A 14149-nucleotide genomic window follows, 5' to 3' on the forward strand; every position below is an offset into this window, starting at 1 on the left:
ACTTTTAGGCTATTTACTTAATCATTCTAACTTATTTTGTTGCATCCTCATTGGTAAATGGGCAATCATAATAATAGCACTTTTTTTAGTACTAAGTGAAAAAAATGTGAATTTGTTTAGTAAGCAAAGGAAAGTTAGTTGTTATACTCATAGTTAGAATAGACAAGGCTCCCTAGTACTCTCCAATTGGGTCTCTCCAGTAGCTGTCTACACAATGAAACTACCATTGCCATATGCCAGGGAGTGCAAATGGTTGGTACACTGAACTGCACACCAAATTGTTGGGGCATCGAGGCTACTGAGAAGTGCCACGGAGGGAAGGCTTCTTAACCTGTGTCTGAAAAATCCTATGGAGCCACAGCCCTACTCTGACACACATGGGGTTACCATGATTCAACTCTACACCAAGAGTTGTGTCTCCCAAGAGACCTGGGGGGAGAGGGGGTTCAGAGTACAGTACTTGTTTGGAGGTCTTGGACTATGATCAGCATTCATGGAGACTGGGGAGACCCATCAATGGGTAGGGGCAAGAGGAGAGAGCTCAATTCTTGAAGCTGCAATGATAAAATGACAGACACCACAGTAGCGTCTGGCTGTGCTCAAGGCATGCGAACAGGCTACTAACTAAATATGTTAGCAATCGAGTTGGAAAGCAGGTAGTGTCAAAACAGTATTTTCTGTATGCTACTCCTTAGCCCTACTGAATCTCCAGCTGGCTTTGGTAGACAGACCAGGCTATCAATGTAGAAGATGAAAGAGAAAAACACTATCTGACTAAGTCATTTTGAATTTTAGAAGACCTTAAAAGCTGGAGACCTCCAGGGGCTGGCCAACTTCTATGCTTAACCTCTTCAGGGGGGAAAAATTATATCTTTATGTCAAAACGGATCTCGGATTCTGTAGGCTTTTCTCATTTCCATTTCTCCACACTGACATCAAACTCTCTAATGTTATTGAGAAGGGTTTTGCCACATCTGGTAATGCTGTTGCGTTGATTCCGCGTCAGAGCAAACCTGAGTGTGTGTGTTTCAGAGTACAACTGCCACCCAAGGTTCCCCAGCCTGTAATCTTTACGAAAGCAGGATCGCAAGTCTTTCACCCGCAGAACCATACAATTGCCTGTTTTGTGGTTCGAATTACCAGTACTTAGGCTCTATGCCACCAGGGTTCACATTTCTTGCTAAGCCGCAAGTTCACCTCATCCAGGGTACTGCAGACTGAATGGTCTGGAGAACTGCTCCCATTTATGATGACCGCCAAGATAACACCCCCCCTCCCGCCCCCGTACAGTTCTACACTACCATGAAGGGAACTGACTGGACACTAACTAACAGTATCAAGTATTTAAACGAACTAAGACAAACCTCATCAGCTTCATTACAACTACTGAAAGAGGATGATACATTAACAAGAAGACTGAAGATTTATTCAAAAGATTTTAAGGAAAGCTGCTTTATTATTTTTAATTTCATAGAGAAGTCTCAGGAAACCAGTAGCCTAACTCTTAAAATAAGTCTGTCTTAAGCACTGTGCTCAAGAACAATCTATGTGGGATCCAATTGACAAGCGCAACTCAAAAGATTAGATAGACATGTTAGGGAGCGGTGAATTTGTATTAATGGAGGAGAACCACCACAAAAAAGAAGGCAAGTGAGTATGGTTATTCAGATAGAAGCATGTAATCATTGCCACTAAATCGTACATGTAGAAACTGCTGACTTGCTGTATGTGTTTCTGTGTGTACGCGCAACAACAACACAGATACAATATAAAATAAATAGTTATTTTTAACCTTTTTAAACTTATTTTTAAGTGATTTCAAGGAAGCCATCATTTGTTAATTTACTTGTAAAAATAAAAATAAATGCTTAAATGAGAAAAAAATTAATTTACTTGTTCATTTTTCGTAGTGAACATCTTGACCCACACTCTTTCAACTTTTCAAACTATGAATGAAGGTGGGGCTGTGTAAAAGGTTTTCATGTGAGTTCTAATTATTTCTCTTGGTTCATTAAATTATTACAATGTCCCCCCTCAAAAAACTTTGTATATTAGTTCAAAGTGCTAATAAATATACTTACGTGGTATATATGAGGCCATGATTATTAGAAGAAAATAATAGTAGTCAAAGGAGACATTGTATTTGTTTGGAAGTCGTAATGAAAACATTCCTGATTTCTTCACATATGGTAATGCAGCATATATGGTAAGAAGTTCGCCAGCCACTCCAACAGGATATAAGATGATAAAAAAATTATATCTGGGGAAATAAAAATCTCACAGAATTATTTTTCTAGAATAATCACTGGCTTTTATATCATGGTTCTTTTGCTACTACTACGGTATGTATCAACTTCAAAATGTCCTCTACACAGACTTACAGCAACCTCACATAAAGTTCACTGTTCCTACTTTAATCATTTCTTCATGAATATGGTTATCTTTTTTCTTAGATACTAGTGTCAATTTTGATGCTCATATCATAATAAAATAATAAGTCAACATACTTTATAGTAGTGAAATAATTTTACACATTAAAAAATATCGAGTTTTTCTTTTAAGAATCCTAGAGGTTAACATCTTCAAAAATTTCAATTATTTTTTTTCTCTTTTAGTCATTTATTGGTAAACGCTGTGCTTAAAGACAATTATTCTAACGGTCTATCTAGACCTTCAGATCGCCAAAGTCACTCTTGAAGGCATTTAAACAACTCTCTAGTCACTAATTGAAAGCCACTGGTGCAGTGCACCCAAAACAGTACCTACATCGTCACAAAAGCAGGGCAAGTTGTTTGTTGGGCTTCCACAGGAAAGAAAAAGCCAAGAAAGTTCTATTCAAAAGCATAACTTTTCATTTTGCTGGAGACATGCATTCTAACCAGTATGCTAGCCACCATTTAGTGTGCAGTTTAGGGGATATCTCACACCTCTTTTTCCTCCCATATGAAGAAAAGCCTAAAGGACATAAAGCTATGACATTTCTCCATCTTCATTTTCAGCAAGCCAGTCACTCTGTAGCAGTTACCACAGGGAAGTAACATAAATAAATGTAATTCATATTTTATTTCATCATTTTGCCAGCATTAAGAAATATCCATGGTTGTAAGGTAAAGTCTAATTAGTGGACTAGGAGCTGGGAAACACCTTAAACATTGCCTTATTTTTATATGCCAGGTCCATACTACGATAAGAAACTAGGGGTGGAATCAGTGCTTTACCCCAATAGATTAAATGGTAAAGAAAGGATGCTCCCTGTACACCTTCCCTGTCTACCCCACCGATCTACCTCTGCCTCCTCCACAACCACTCGCTCCGTGGACATGGCCCTGGTTTCTTTCCAGTATTTTGTAGGTTATTTTTGAAGAATTGAACTCAATCATTTTGTCTCCATTTTAAAATAAAATAACTTAGTATTTAGATTTCTTTCTCAAAGAGAACACTCAAGTTGTTTACATTTTTTCAGTCTTGTTTTGACTTACATGACTCTCAAATGATTTTTGGGGGAGGGAAGTATTGTTTAATTGGTGGGGAGGGGGGGACACGGACAATTAACCATTTCTACAAGAAACTGGTCTAAAGCCTTAACAGTGAAAATGTTTAATGAAGGGGGGGTCAAATCATCTAATTCATTTGAATTTACAAGCACTTTAAAAAAACACTGCCTTCCACTGGCTCTCAGCTGTTCTTAGGACAGAATGGGAGGGTTAACAGTCTGTAGGCCCTATTTAGGTAAATACGTAATGCTTCCTTGTAGATTCCTAATTATCATTCAAAATCTTTTACAGGCAATACATTCTTGAAATGAAAATCAATATGAAAACATAACTCATCATACAACTGCCTGATTTGTGGACGTATTTTCCAGGAACACATCTATTATGTATATAGAGCCAAATATATTCAAACCACTACAGGGAGCCAAATAATTTATAAATAAGAAGCCAATCCTAAAGTGAATTTTTATTTGAGAATAAACTTCCATATTTGAACACAGATATTATTTTGGATTATTAATGGAGTTGGCATATCTATTTAGACAATTGGGAACTTCAAGACTTTTGATATGAAAGATAATAATTCATGATTATGATTTGACAACGTATTATGCTAATACATGCATTTCAAAGTTGGAAGATTTTATGCCTTGTTTAGAGCATGAAGGCAACTGACAAACGTTCTAAAGAGTGAATTCAAACATGCAGTGGCACATGCCGGAAGTTTCCCAGTTACTCAAGGCATGCTAATGCATTCCAAAAGGCCTATAGGCTAGGCACGGAAGACCAATGTGCACGGCCTAAAAGAATGTACACTCCATTATTTTATACCAACCAATTTGTGAATATCGCCAACAAAAAGAGACTAATATCATGGTCAGTGTCTTCAGGGGTTCTAGAAGTCCAGAAGACTGTGGTTATGCAACATGGCATTGATATATAGACACACACAGATTAGTCCAGCTATATTTGTCAACCTTTCAAAAGGCCCCATCACTGAGGATGACTACACTGTCTTGTACAATAAAAACCAGTCAAACATATCAATGGCAGTGCATCCTTATGACAGATACCATGTTTAAGCTCATATTAAAATTTTAAAGTATTTTACATACTGAATTAGAAGCCTCAAATCTCTAAAATGGGGGTATTTTTTAAAGTTTGAAAGAATTTAAAGTTATGTATAATGAACAGTGATCAGCCTTCTATAATGGAATGTTAAATAACTTTAGTTTTTTCTTGTTTGCATTTATTTGTATACGCTGATATACAACTTTTTCAATCTATATAATACATCTCACTGCCATCGAGTTAACTCTGCCTTAGAGTGACCCTGTGAGACACAGCAGAATGCCCGGGGGAGTTTCCCAGACTGCAAATCTTCATGAGAGTAAAAAGCCTCATCTTTCTCCAGAGAAGCAGTTGGTGGTTTCGATAACAACCCAACTCCAGCTAAGGACTATCATCAAACAAGTAAAGAATGTACTAACATAAATATCTGAGTTTGAAAAATAACAAGTCTGCATATAAAACTTTGTAATACCTCGAACATGATTATAATATTAGAAAAGTGGAGCAATCTGAATTACAATGACAGAACACTATGGGAGATGTGCCAGTTTGAAGGGAAAAAATTAGATTTGAATGTACCTGTGCTAACAACAACAACAAAAATAAAGCCCCAAGATGCAAGCATAAAGAAGTAGAAAAGCACACTGTGAGTGTTTCGGCTTTAAAGTTCACAGCAGGATGTTGACATTTTTGCTAACAGGAAACTGCCTGCCACTGGTTCTCTCCCTCCAGCGAAGAGGCAGAGCAGAAACAGAAATGCTCCCTGTCTGCCCTACGTATTTCAGCAGTGCTTGAACTTTGTACAGTGGAGATGTACTGCCTCTGCAGTTTCAAAGTAAGTGTCAAGAATGGAGATCCCGTCGAGCCCTTTTCCCTACATACGTGGGAGTATGGATTGGTTTGGGGTACCCCGCTGGCCTCCGTGCACGCATAACCATCTGATGTAGCTATCATTCACCTACTAAGTACTTTTTTCCCTCTACTTTTGTTTTCTCTCTCTTGCATTTCAAGCAGTCAGGGACCGTTTAGTTCATACTGTATCCTGAGTACAAAGTAGAAATCCCACCCTTGTTCTTGTTACTACAATGGATGTTATGTATGGATTGTGATAAGAGTTGTACGAGCCCCCAATATAAAATGATTTTTTTTTAAAATAACTGTCTCTGCTACTTAAAGCAAAAAACATGGCTATATGTGTGGTGTGTGTCCATATATATGTACATGCTTTATAATATATAAAATATACATAATTTAATAAATTATTCTCTTTAAGCATAGATGGCTCAATAGTATGTTGAGCAACAGGCTGCTGAGAGCACAGTGGTCTGTATTTATCAGTTGCCCCAAGGGAGAAGGGCAGATGAGGTACAGTCTGCTTCAATAAAGGTATGCTAACTCCCAAAGAAGCAGTTCTACCATTTCCTACTGGGCCGCTAGGAGTCAGAATCAACCTGACAGCAGTGGATGGATTTTGTAAGATACTAAACACTTTGGGTGCTGGATTTAATATTAAAAGCACTTAAATCAATCCGAGGGAAAGGCCATATATTTGGCAGTTATATTATACAGCATGTTATGATTTTAAAGAAAAATGTCTGACGTACTGAAGGTATTTCAGGGCATGTAATGTAATATACTTTGTCCTGAACTGATTTCACTCACGAGACGTGGGAGTCTGACTCCTCTCTTGTTCATTAAATTAGCTTTAGAGCGCCAGCTATACCACTGTTAATATCCAAAATAACAGAGTTCTGGTTTTGTGGGGCTAAAAGACACGCGTTTTCTCTCTCTGAGGTTAGCACACCGAGAGCAAGCATGCACAGGACACGGCAAGACAACACCACCTGGCCCATTTAATGAAGTACGGCAAGTGGTTGAGAAGACTGAATGTGTAGAAGGAGTAACGAGTGATCTCTGTCACAGTCCAGGCGACCAGAAAAAGCACCACACTCTCCTCATTCTGGATCTGTGGGATTACAAAGAGAGCACAGTGCTGTTCAACCTGGAACCTACTGTTGAGTCAAAGCACTTCATGTATTATGCCTGTGATTGTCCTGGGGTATGTCAGGTTAGACAGACGCAAGGCAATACAGAAACTCGAGGCAGTTTTCATTTTATACAGGATGAGGAACATGCACTGGAACCGTGTCCTGTGCATAGGGACGGTCAAATATTGACTGATTCCTTCCCTCACCCATTCCTCCAACCAAGGACAACCATCCCGGGATAGGGACCACCCTTCAAACACAGAACGGTGACAATCTGCAGAACTGACTCCTTCCTACTAGCCATTAAATAATAGGCATTGACTCTTGAATGAACTTCTTGAATCGGGCCATTCTTTGGCCCCACTACTGCTGCATAACATTTTCATCCAGGGCCATATCCTTTCTCATCTAGATTACTGTTATTAACGGCCTCTTAAATATGGCTCCATTATTCATTTTCTTCATGGGTGGCAGCATTCTCTTCAAAACAAAACAAAGCAGCAAACAAACAAAATATTGGAGTCAGTTATTCCTATGATTCAAACGCTTCATGGCTTCCCCATTGCCAAGAGACTAGCTCACTGTCACTGAGGCGATTGTGACTCATACTGAGGCGGGTAATCAAGATGGGAGCAGATTCAACCAGAAAACTGTGCCCCATGGGAAACTTTCCCCAAACATGTCTCCTTACCTTGAACAGAGTTATTGGCTCACTTTCTTTAGGGATACTTTGTGGGTGACTACAAAACTTCCCCATTTGTATTAAAATTGTCTGGCTAACTCTTACAGAAACACACACATTTGTGTGTGGATGTATATATATATATATAAAATCATTCAACTTACATATCCTTCCCCAGGTCAGGCCAACTGAAAAGCTTATCATATTGCATTGCATAATGGGCTCTGGTTTCAAAACATGTAACACTACATAATTAAATAATTCTTTGGATAACTACTTGTTAAACATCTCTCCCCAACTATAAGCTCTTATACATAAAACCATCAGCGCCAAATTTATATAGCCACTGTCCAAGTCATAGTAATTCTCAAAGGTATTATATTATATTGTACACTGGGCTTTAGTTTCAAAGTACTTAACACGAATATAATTAAACAATTATGTGCATAACGACTTGCTTAAAATTTCTCACCAACTTTAGGCTCCAGGAGGTGGGGATTAATAGCCCTAGCAGCGTGCTCTGCTTAGAAGGGCACAGCTCGTATCTGTTCAATGGTTAACATTTGCATAACTGTGCCCCTCTCTCTGTCAGTACATTTGATGCATAGAATACATTAAAAATATCAGTTGAATTAGTTAAAGAATGGTATATGGGCACCAATTGGAGGCTCTTGCTAAGGAAAAATAGGCAAAATAACTAAAGATATAAACAGATGTCCTCCTTGTGGGACAAGCCACTCTCGTGTGCTTACTGTTGTCAGTTGTCAATGGTTTGGCTCTGACTCAGGGAAACCCTTCTGGACACCAGAATGAAACACCGCCCAGTTCTGTGCCATGTTCATGACCCACACACTAGCTTCTCTTCAACCTCTAAGTCTTCAGACTCACTGTGGTCTTAGGTCAGCTAGTGCATGCATTCACTACCTGAAGAGTTTTTCCTGGGACCGATAAAGGACAAGTGATGTCAAGGAGTTCAAGAAGGAAGAGAATATTTTGAAACTGATTGTGGTGGCAAGTGTACAGTACTGCTTGTGACTAAACTATGGGATGATATGATAAATGGTTTGGGGGGAAAAGGGTTCCCTTTATTCTGTTAATGTAGTATTATTCCTGCTTCTAAACTACTGGGCACCTTAATAAAAAGGACTTTTTGTGTGGTATATTCTTGTTACTATCTGTATGGCAGTCACTGGTTAGGGCTCAGGTGGGTCAAGTAAGCTGAATGAAAGACACCCTTCAAAAGGGCTAATGGGAAGAGCAGCAAAGGGCAGGAGGTCAGCAGTCTGTCCCCACAGACAGAGCCCAGTGGGTGTAGCAGGAGAGGCAAGAGAGGTTAAATATAAGTCCCCAGGCAGAGGAGCAAACAGAAAGGCATGTGCAGAATGGAAAAGCAGCCAGACACCTGTCCTCAAGTAGAACGGAGTCCACAAAGGCTGTCAAGAAGGTCAGAAAAGTTCATCTGGGAAATGTTTCTGTCATGGTTTAATGGGACCAAGACCTGGACGTGAGATTTGTCTTCTCCAAAAGGTGTAAGCCATTAATTAGGTTCAGGTCTGTCTCTAGTCATGCCTCAAATAACTGCATTTATTTCTCCATCTACCGTCTCTACAGATTTACCTATCCTGATTTCATAGACAGGAAAGCAATCAAGATAAAAACAAAGAATCAGCAGCAGTGGCAAAACAAACCAGAGAAAAACCTCAATCGAAAAGAAAGCAGAAAATATTAAAAACTGGACCAATTTTAAATGGGTCAAAATGGCATGAGGGTGGAGGGGGAGGGAAAAAATTGAGGAGCTGATACCACGGATTCAAGTAGAAAGAAAATGGTTTGAAAATGATGATGGCCAGCATACGTACAGATGTGTTTGACACAATGGATATGGATTGTGATAAGAGCTGTAAGACCCTTCAATAAAATGACTTATTACAAAATAAATAAATAAAATAGACTTATTTGGCCCTAATCTCCTTAACTTTTCTTTTTTTTAAATCATTTTATTGGGGGCTCATACAACTCATCACAATCCATACATACACCAACTGTATAAAGCACATTTGTACATTCGTTACCCTCATCATTCTCAAAACATTTGCTCTCCACGCAAGCCCCTGGAATCAGCTCCTCATTTTGCCCCCTCCCTCATGAACCCTTGATAATTTATCAATTATTATTTTGTCTCTCCTTAACCTTCCTAACTTTTAGTCTTCCTCCATTCTGTTCATCTCTACAGAAGTAGATTTATTTTTTAGGTCTGTTGCTAAAATACTCAATAGTGAATGATGAAAATAAACTGCTTACTCTGACAACGTCAATTATAGAACCCAAAAGAATATTCATAACTTCCAAGATAAATGAGATTTTCCATTAATTACTTGACAGATTATGAATACACAGTACCACTATTTGGCTTTGCTTGTGTTTCTAAGTCATTCCATTTTAAAAACACTACGAGGTCAATGTACAATAATCACTCATAAATCCAACCTTGTTGTTGCTGCTCTGCTTCCTGGAGTACACAAATGCGAACATTCTAGAGTCTTAGGAATAAAAGCTCCCTGCAGGCTCAGAGAGAGAAGACAGCCACGGCACTTACTGGTTTTATACTGTGAGTGATGAGCCACACCATAAAGATTCTTGAGCTCACTTGGACCCCAGTCACAAGCACAGAAGTTGGCACAATTCCTTAAAAAGATAAAAAACATGTTAAGCGTTGCCCAAAAGACAATTGAGAACAAACATACAAATTAAAGCAAAAACTCACCAATTAAACAGTGGACTATCTGTAAGCAAATAGAAAATATCATAAGTCAATAGCATAAAACATTAAATAAATCTCTGTGGGCACTGGTATTTAATGGATGCACATGTACCATATATTCGACAAAATATGTTGACGTCTACTCAACAAATAAAATTTCAAGTAAATATTAGAGTAGAAAATTGGATGGGAAAACTTACCTCAAACAAGGCAAAGGTCTGGAAAAATCTAAGTGTCTTCTGAATACTTTTATATAAACCTCTGTGTGTTCCTTTCTCCATATAAAAGCGTGTCATGGCAATGGCTAGGACCAACCACCTGGGGAAAAGAAAAGGATGTGGGGAAGCGCCATCAGGATAACCTCTCTGAACTCCCAGAGAAGAAACGCCACCATTTCCACAGAAACAACACCCATGTTGTGGTGTCCTTAGCTCGGTATGCTAATGAAAGTAAAAATAAAAACAGAATTTCAGGAAGACATGACATTCCCCCTGCACCCCCGCCCCTTCAAGGGAGTACATGGACTATATTACAGAGCTACATATAAATTTACAGCAAGGTCCACTGTATTTGGGGTTTCAGCAAATAAGCCTACAGGCTGAAGAAACTAGGTTTATGTACCAACTATGGGATTATCACGCTGAAGAACTATATAAGTGTCCTTTGAACTACAAAGCTATAAAAAACTATGCTTTGAATATGTACTTCATGCAAGTGTATAATACATGTAGGTATATAAAGTACCAATCTTTAAGAACCACTGTTATGAACTGAATTGTGCCCCCTAAATACATATGCTCTCAGTCTGCTGGGTGAGCATTAGACTGTTCACTCCATGTGAAAAGTACGAGACTGTCTACTCCCACAAAGATTTACAAACCTCAAAAACCCTAGAGGATTAGTATGAGTACAAATCGACTCGAAGGAAGTAGTATCCCTTTGGGAGAGCAGACTGAGTGAGCAGGCCATCTTTGATGGAGGAAGACCATGCCACACCAAAGGAGATCTCAAGGAACCAAGAAAAGAGAGCCAAAAGGGCACAAAGAGCCTCCCTAAGATCCAACATAAGTAGAAAACCTTCCCTTAGAGCAGAAGAATTCCTAGAACTCAGACTTCTAGCCTCTTCACTTGTGAGCAGATAGACTTCTGTGTATTACAGCCACCCACTGGTGGTATTTCTGTGTCAGCAGTGGTAGGCAACTATGACAATCACCCATTAATATTTTCATAGTTCTCAATAAACGGTGAGAACTGCTGGGCCACGAAGGGGATTAAAAAAAGGAAGATCGACATGGGCCTGCTTTCAGGGATATTGTTTTAACAAAGAAATAATACCTATTTTCTCAATTTTCAACTTAATGTTTGTATATTAAATGCAGATTCTATTCTATAAATCAAAGTACTAAGCCATATATGTGGAAACCAGCTTCCTCACTCTACTCAATATCTTGCAGCCACTAGGCATATTAAAAACTCCCTCATCCAAAGTGGGTGCATAAGCAAATGTGGTGAAGAAAGCTGACGGTGCCCTCCTATCAAAAGATATAGCGTCTGGGGTCTTAAAGGCTTGAAGATAAACAAGCAGCCATCTAGCTCAGAAGCAACAAAGCCCACATGGAAGAAACACACCAGCCTGTGTGACCACGAGGTGTGTAAGGGACCAGGTATCACGCATCAAAGACCCAGAACAAGAAATCATATCTTATGAATGAGGGGGAGTTCAGATTGGGGACCCAAAGCCCATCTGTAGGCAACTGGACATCCCCTTACAGAAGAGTAACGGGGAGGAGACAAGCCAGTCAAGGTGCAGTGTAGCACCGATGAAACATACAACTTCCCTCTAGTTCTTTAATGCTTCTTCCCCCCCACTACCATGATCCCAATTCTACCTTATAAATCTGGCTAAATCAGAGGATGTACACTGGTGCAGATAAGAGCTGGAAACACAGGGAATCCAGGAGATAAACCCCTCAGGACCAATATTGAGTAGTTACCAAGAGGGTAAGGGAAAGTAGGGGAGAAAGGGGGAACCGATCACAAGGATCTACATATAACCCCCTCCCTAGGGGATGGACAGCAGAAAAGTGGGTGAAGTGAGACATTGGACAGTGTACGACATGAAAATAGTATTAATAATTTATAAATTATCAAGGGTGAGGAAGGGAGGGAGGTGGGGAAAAATGAGGAGCTGATACCAAGGGCTCAAGCAGAAAGAAAATGTTTTGAGAATGATGATGACAACAAATGTACAAATGTGCTCGACACAATGGATGGATGTATGGATTGTGATAAGAGTAGTACGAGCCCCCAATAAAATGATTTATAAAAATAACAATAATAATAATAAAGTTTTTTAAAAAACCTGCCTCATTGGCAACTTCTTTTTTTATCTCTGACAACAAGAAGCCCATTGTCGTGAAGTCAATCTCCATTCACAGTGACCCTTGAAGGACTATCCTACCTGGTTTCCAAAACAGTAATCCTTACGGAAGCAGAGGGCCTCACCTTTCTCCCACAGAGCGGCTGCTGGACTCCGAAGGCCAACATACACCCATCCCATGTTTATAAATCAAAAAAAAAAGTAGGGTGCTTTGGTGGCCTAGTGGTGACATGTTCTAACCTCAGGGTCAGTAGTTGGAACCCACAAGCTGCTCCAGGGGAGAAAAATGAGGCTTCCTACCCTTGTAATGACTGGATGGCTGTGAGGTTAGTGAGTGTGAACATCTTTAATGAAACATATGTATGAATTATTCAATGGTTGCAGAGTTTTAACTTGTTAATCAAACACTCCTCACATGGCCCAATGTCTTCCAAACATTCCTCCAAAGAAACCACTCATGGAATATGAGGGAAACGCAAGCTCAACAGAAGAGGGAAAATGGGAAAATGGCACCTCCATTCCTAGAACTCCTCCTCCGCCTTAGCACCTGCTTTGATGCAAACAATGACTGTCTTATCCAACATGACAAACCAGGTGAATGTCTGACACTATCCTAAAGACTTCTGACATGCAGATCTACTGACAATGACAACATGCTCCCCAGGTGTTTTGTATGCTCCAGACACGGCTCTAAATGCACCACATAGTAACACTAACTTGTCACAATAACCCTATTATTATGACTATTAGCCTATTATCCGGATTAAAAAAACATCAGAGAGAGCCACAGCCGGTCAGCTGGGTCCTAAACCTACACTAAGCTCAGAGTCCTTGTGCTTACTCGCCTGTGCTCTACTGTCAGACTCTAAATATACACTGCATTCAGAGACATTAGCTAATGATAGTAACGGAGGTATTAAATGATACATAGGTTTCAAAAGTTGGATGGAGACTTATGCTTGAATACTTTTACTGATAGCAGTGTGCTAGCAGCAAAGTTTGAAGGCAGCCTTTTCAGATCAGAAAATCATCACTGAGATAGGACTCATCGTGCCTTCAGCCTTTGAGTAAGTTCACGGTAGCAATAGCAGTGCTGGTCTCTGAGTCCCTAGTTCGCTTTCCACTGCTCCGCAGGTAGCTCAGTGGGGGCTCGCTTTATCCACCTCATTTGAGGGTCAACACAGAGGGCTAACGTGAGATTGCTAATGTGGATGGTGTTTGGGGCATCTTTTGGATTTAAAACACAGTTTCAGTACCCTCAATGCCCAAGTTTCATTATTTCTAATAAGAAAAGTAAAAGGAAATGAGGAGCTGAAACCAAGGGCTCAAGTAGAAAGCAAATGTTTTGAGAATGATGATGGCAACAAATGTACAAGTGTGCTTGACACAATGGATGTATGTATGGATTGTGATAAGAGTTGTACGAGCCCCCAATAAAATGATTAAAAAAAGAAAAGAAAGAAAAGTAAAAGGCTCAATAACCCCAAACCCACTGCCATCAAGTCAATTCTGACGCATAACGATGCTGTAGGGCAGAGCAGAAACTGCCCCACAGGGTGTCTATGGGTGTAGCTCTTTATGGACAAAGACTGCCACATCTTCCCCCCATGGGGTGGCCCAGGGGTTCAAACCATCATTCTTTCACAGTTAGCCACTGCACCACAAGAGCGGACCAAAACTTAACCACCATGCCACTCACTCCCTGCCATCCAGTCAACGCCCGCTCAGTGACCCTACAAGACAGGGTAGCACTGCCCGAGAGTTTCTGGCTCA

General features: G+C 39.8%; 1 protein-coding gene across 1 annotated transcript in view; it reads right to left on the reverse strand.

The window, feature by feature from the left end:
• HACD1 (3-hydroxyacyl-CoA dehydratase 1) overlaps positions 1–12556 on the reverse strand; it is a 13904-nt gene extending 1348 nt beyond the window's left edge. The window contains exons 1-6 of the mRNA XM_013008122.2: positions 12458–12556; positions 10197–10436; positions 10000–10018; positions 9832–9920; positions 6410–6531; positions 2082–2260 (exon numbers count right to left, since the gene is read on the reverse strand). Coding sequence (XP_012863576.2) covers positions 2082–2260; positions 6410–6531; positions 9832–9920; positions 10000–10018; positions 10197–10436; positions 12458–12556 — 748 coding nt within the window. The remainder of the gene's footprint in view (positions 1–2081; positions 2261–6409; positions 6532–9831; positions 9921–9999; positions 10019–10196; positions 10437–12457) is intronic.
• Between the last annotated feature and the right edge of the window lie 1593 nt (positions 12557–14149).

The sequence above is a fragment of the Echinops telfairi genome, unplaced genomic scaffold (genome assembly GCF_000313985.2).
Source record: "Echinops telfairi isolate 266 unplaced genomic scaffold, ASM31398v2 ScPeMD7_7473;HRSCAF=8511, whole genome shotgun sequence".
NCBI classification, from domain to species: domain Eukaryota; kingdom Metazoa; phylum Chordata; class Mammalia; order Afrosoricida; family Tenrecidae; genus Echinops; species Echinops telfairi.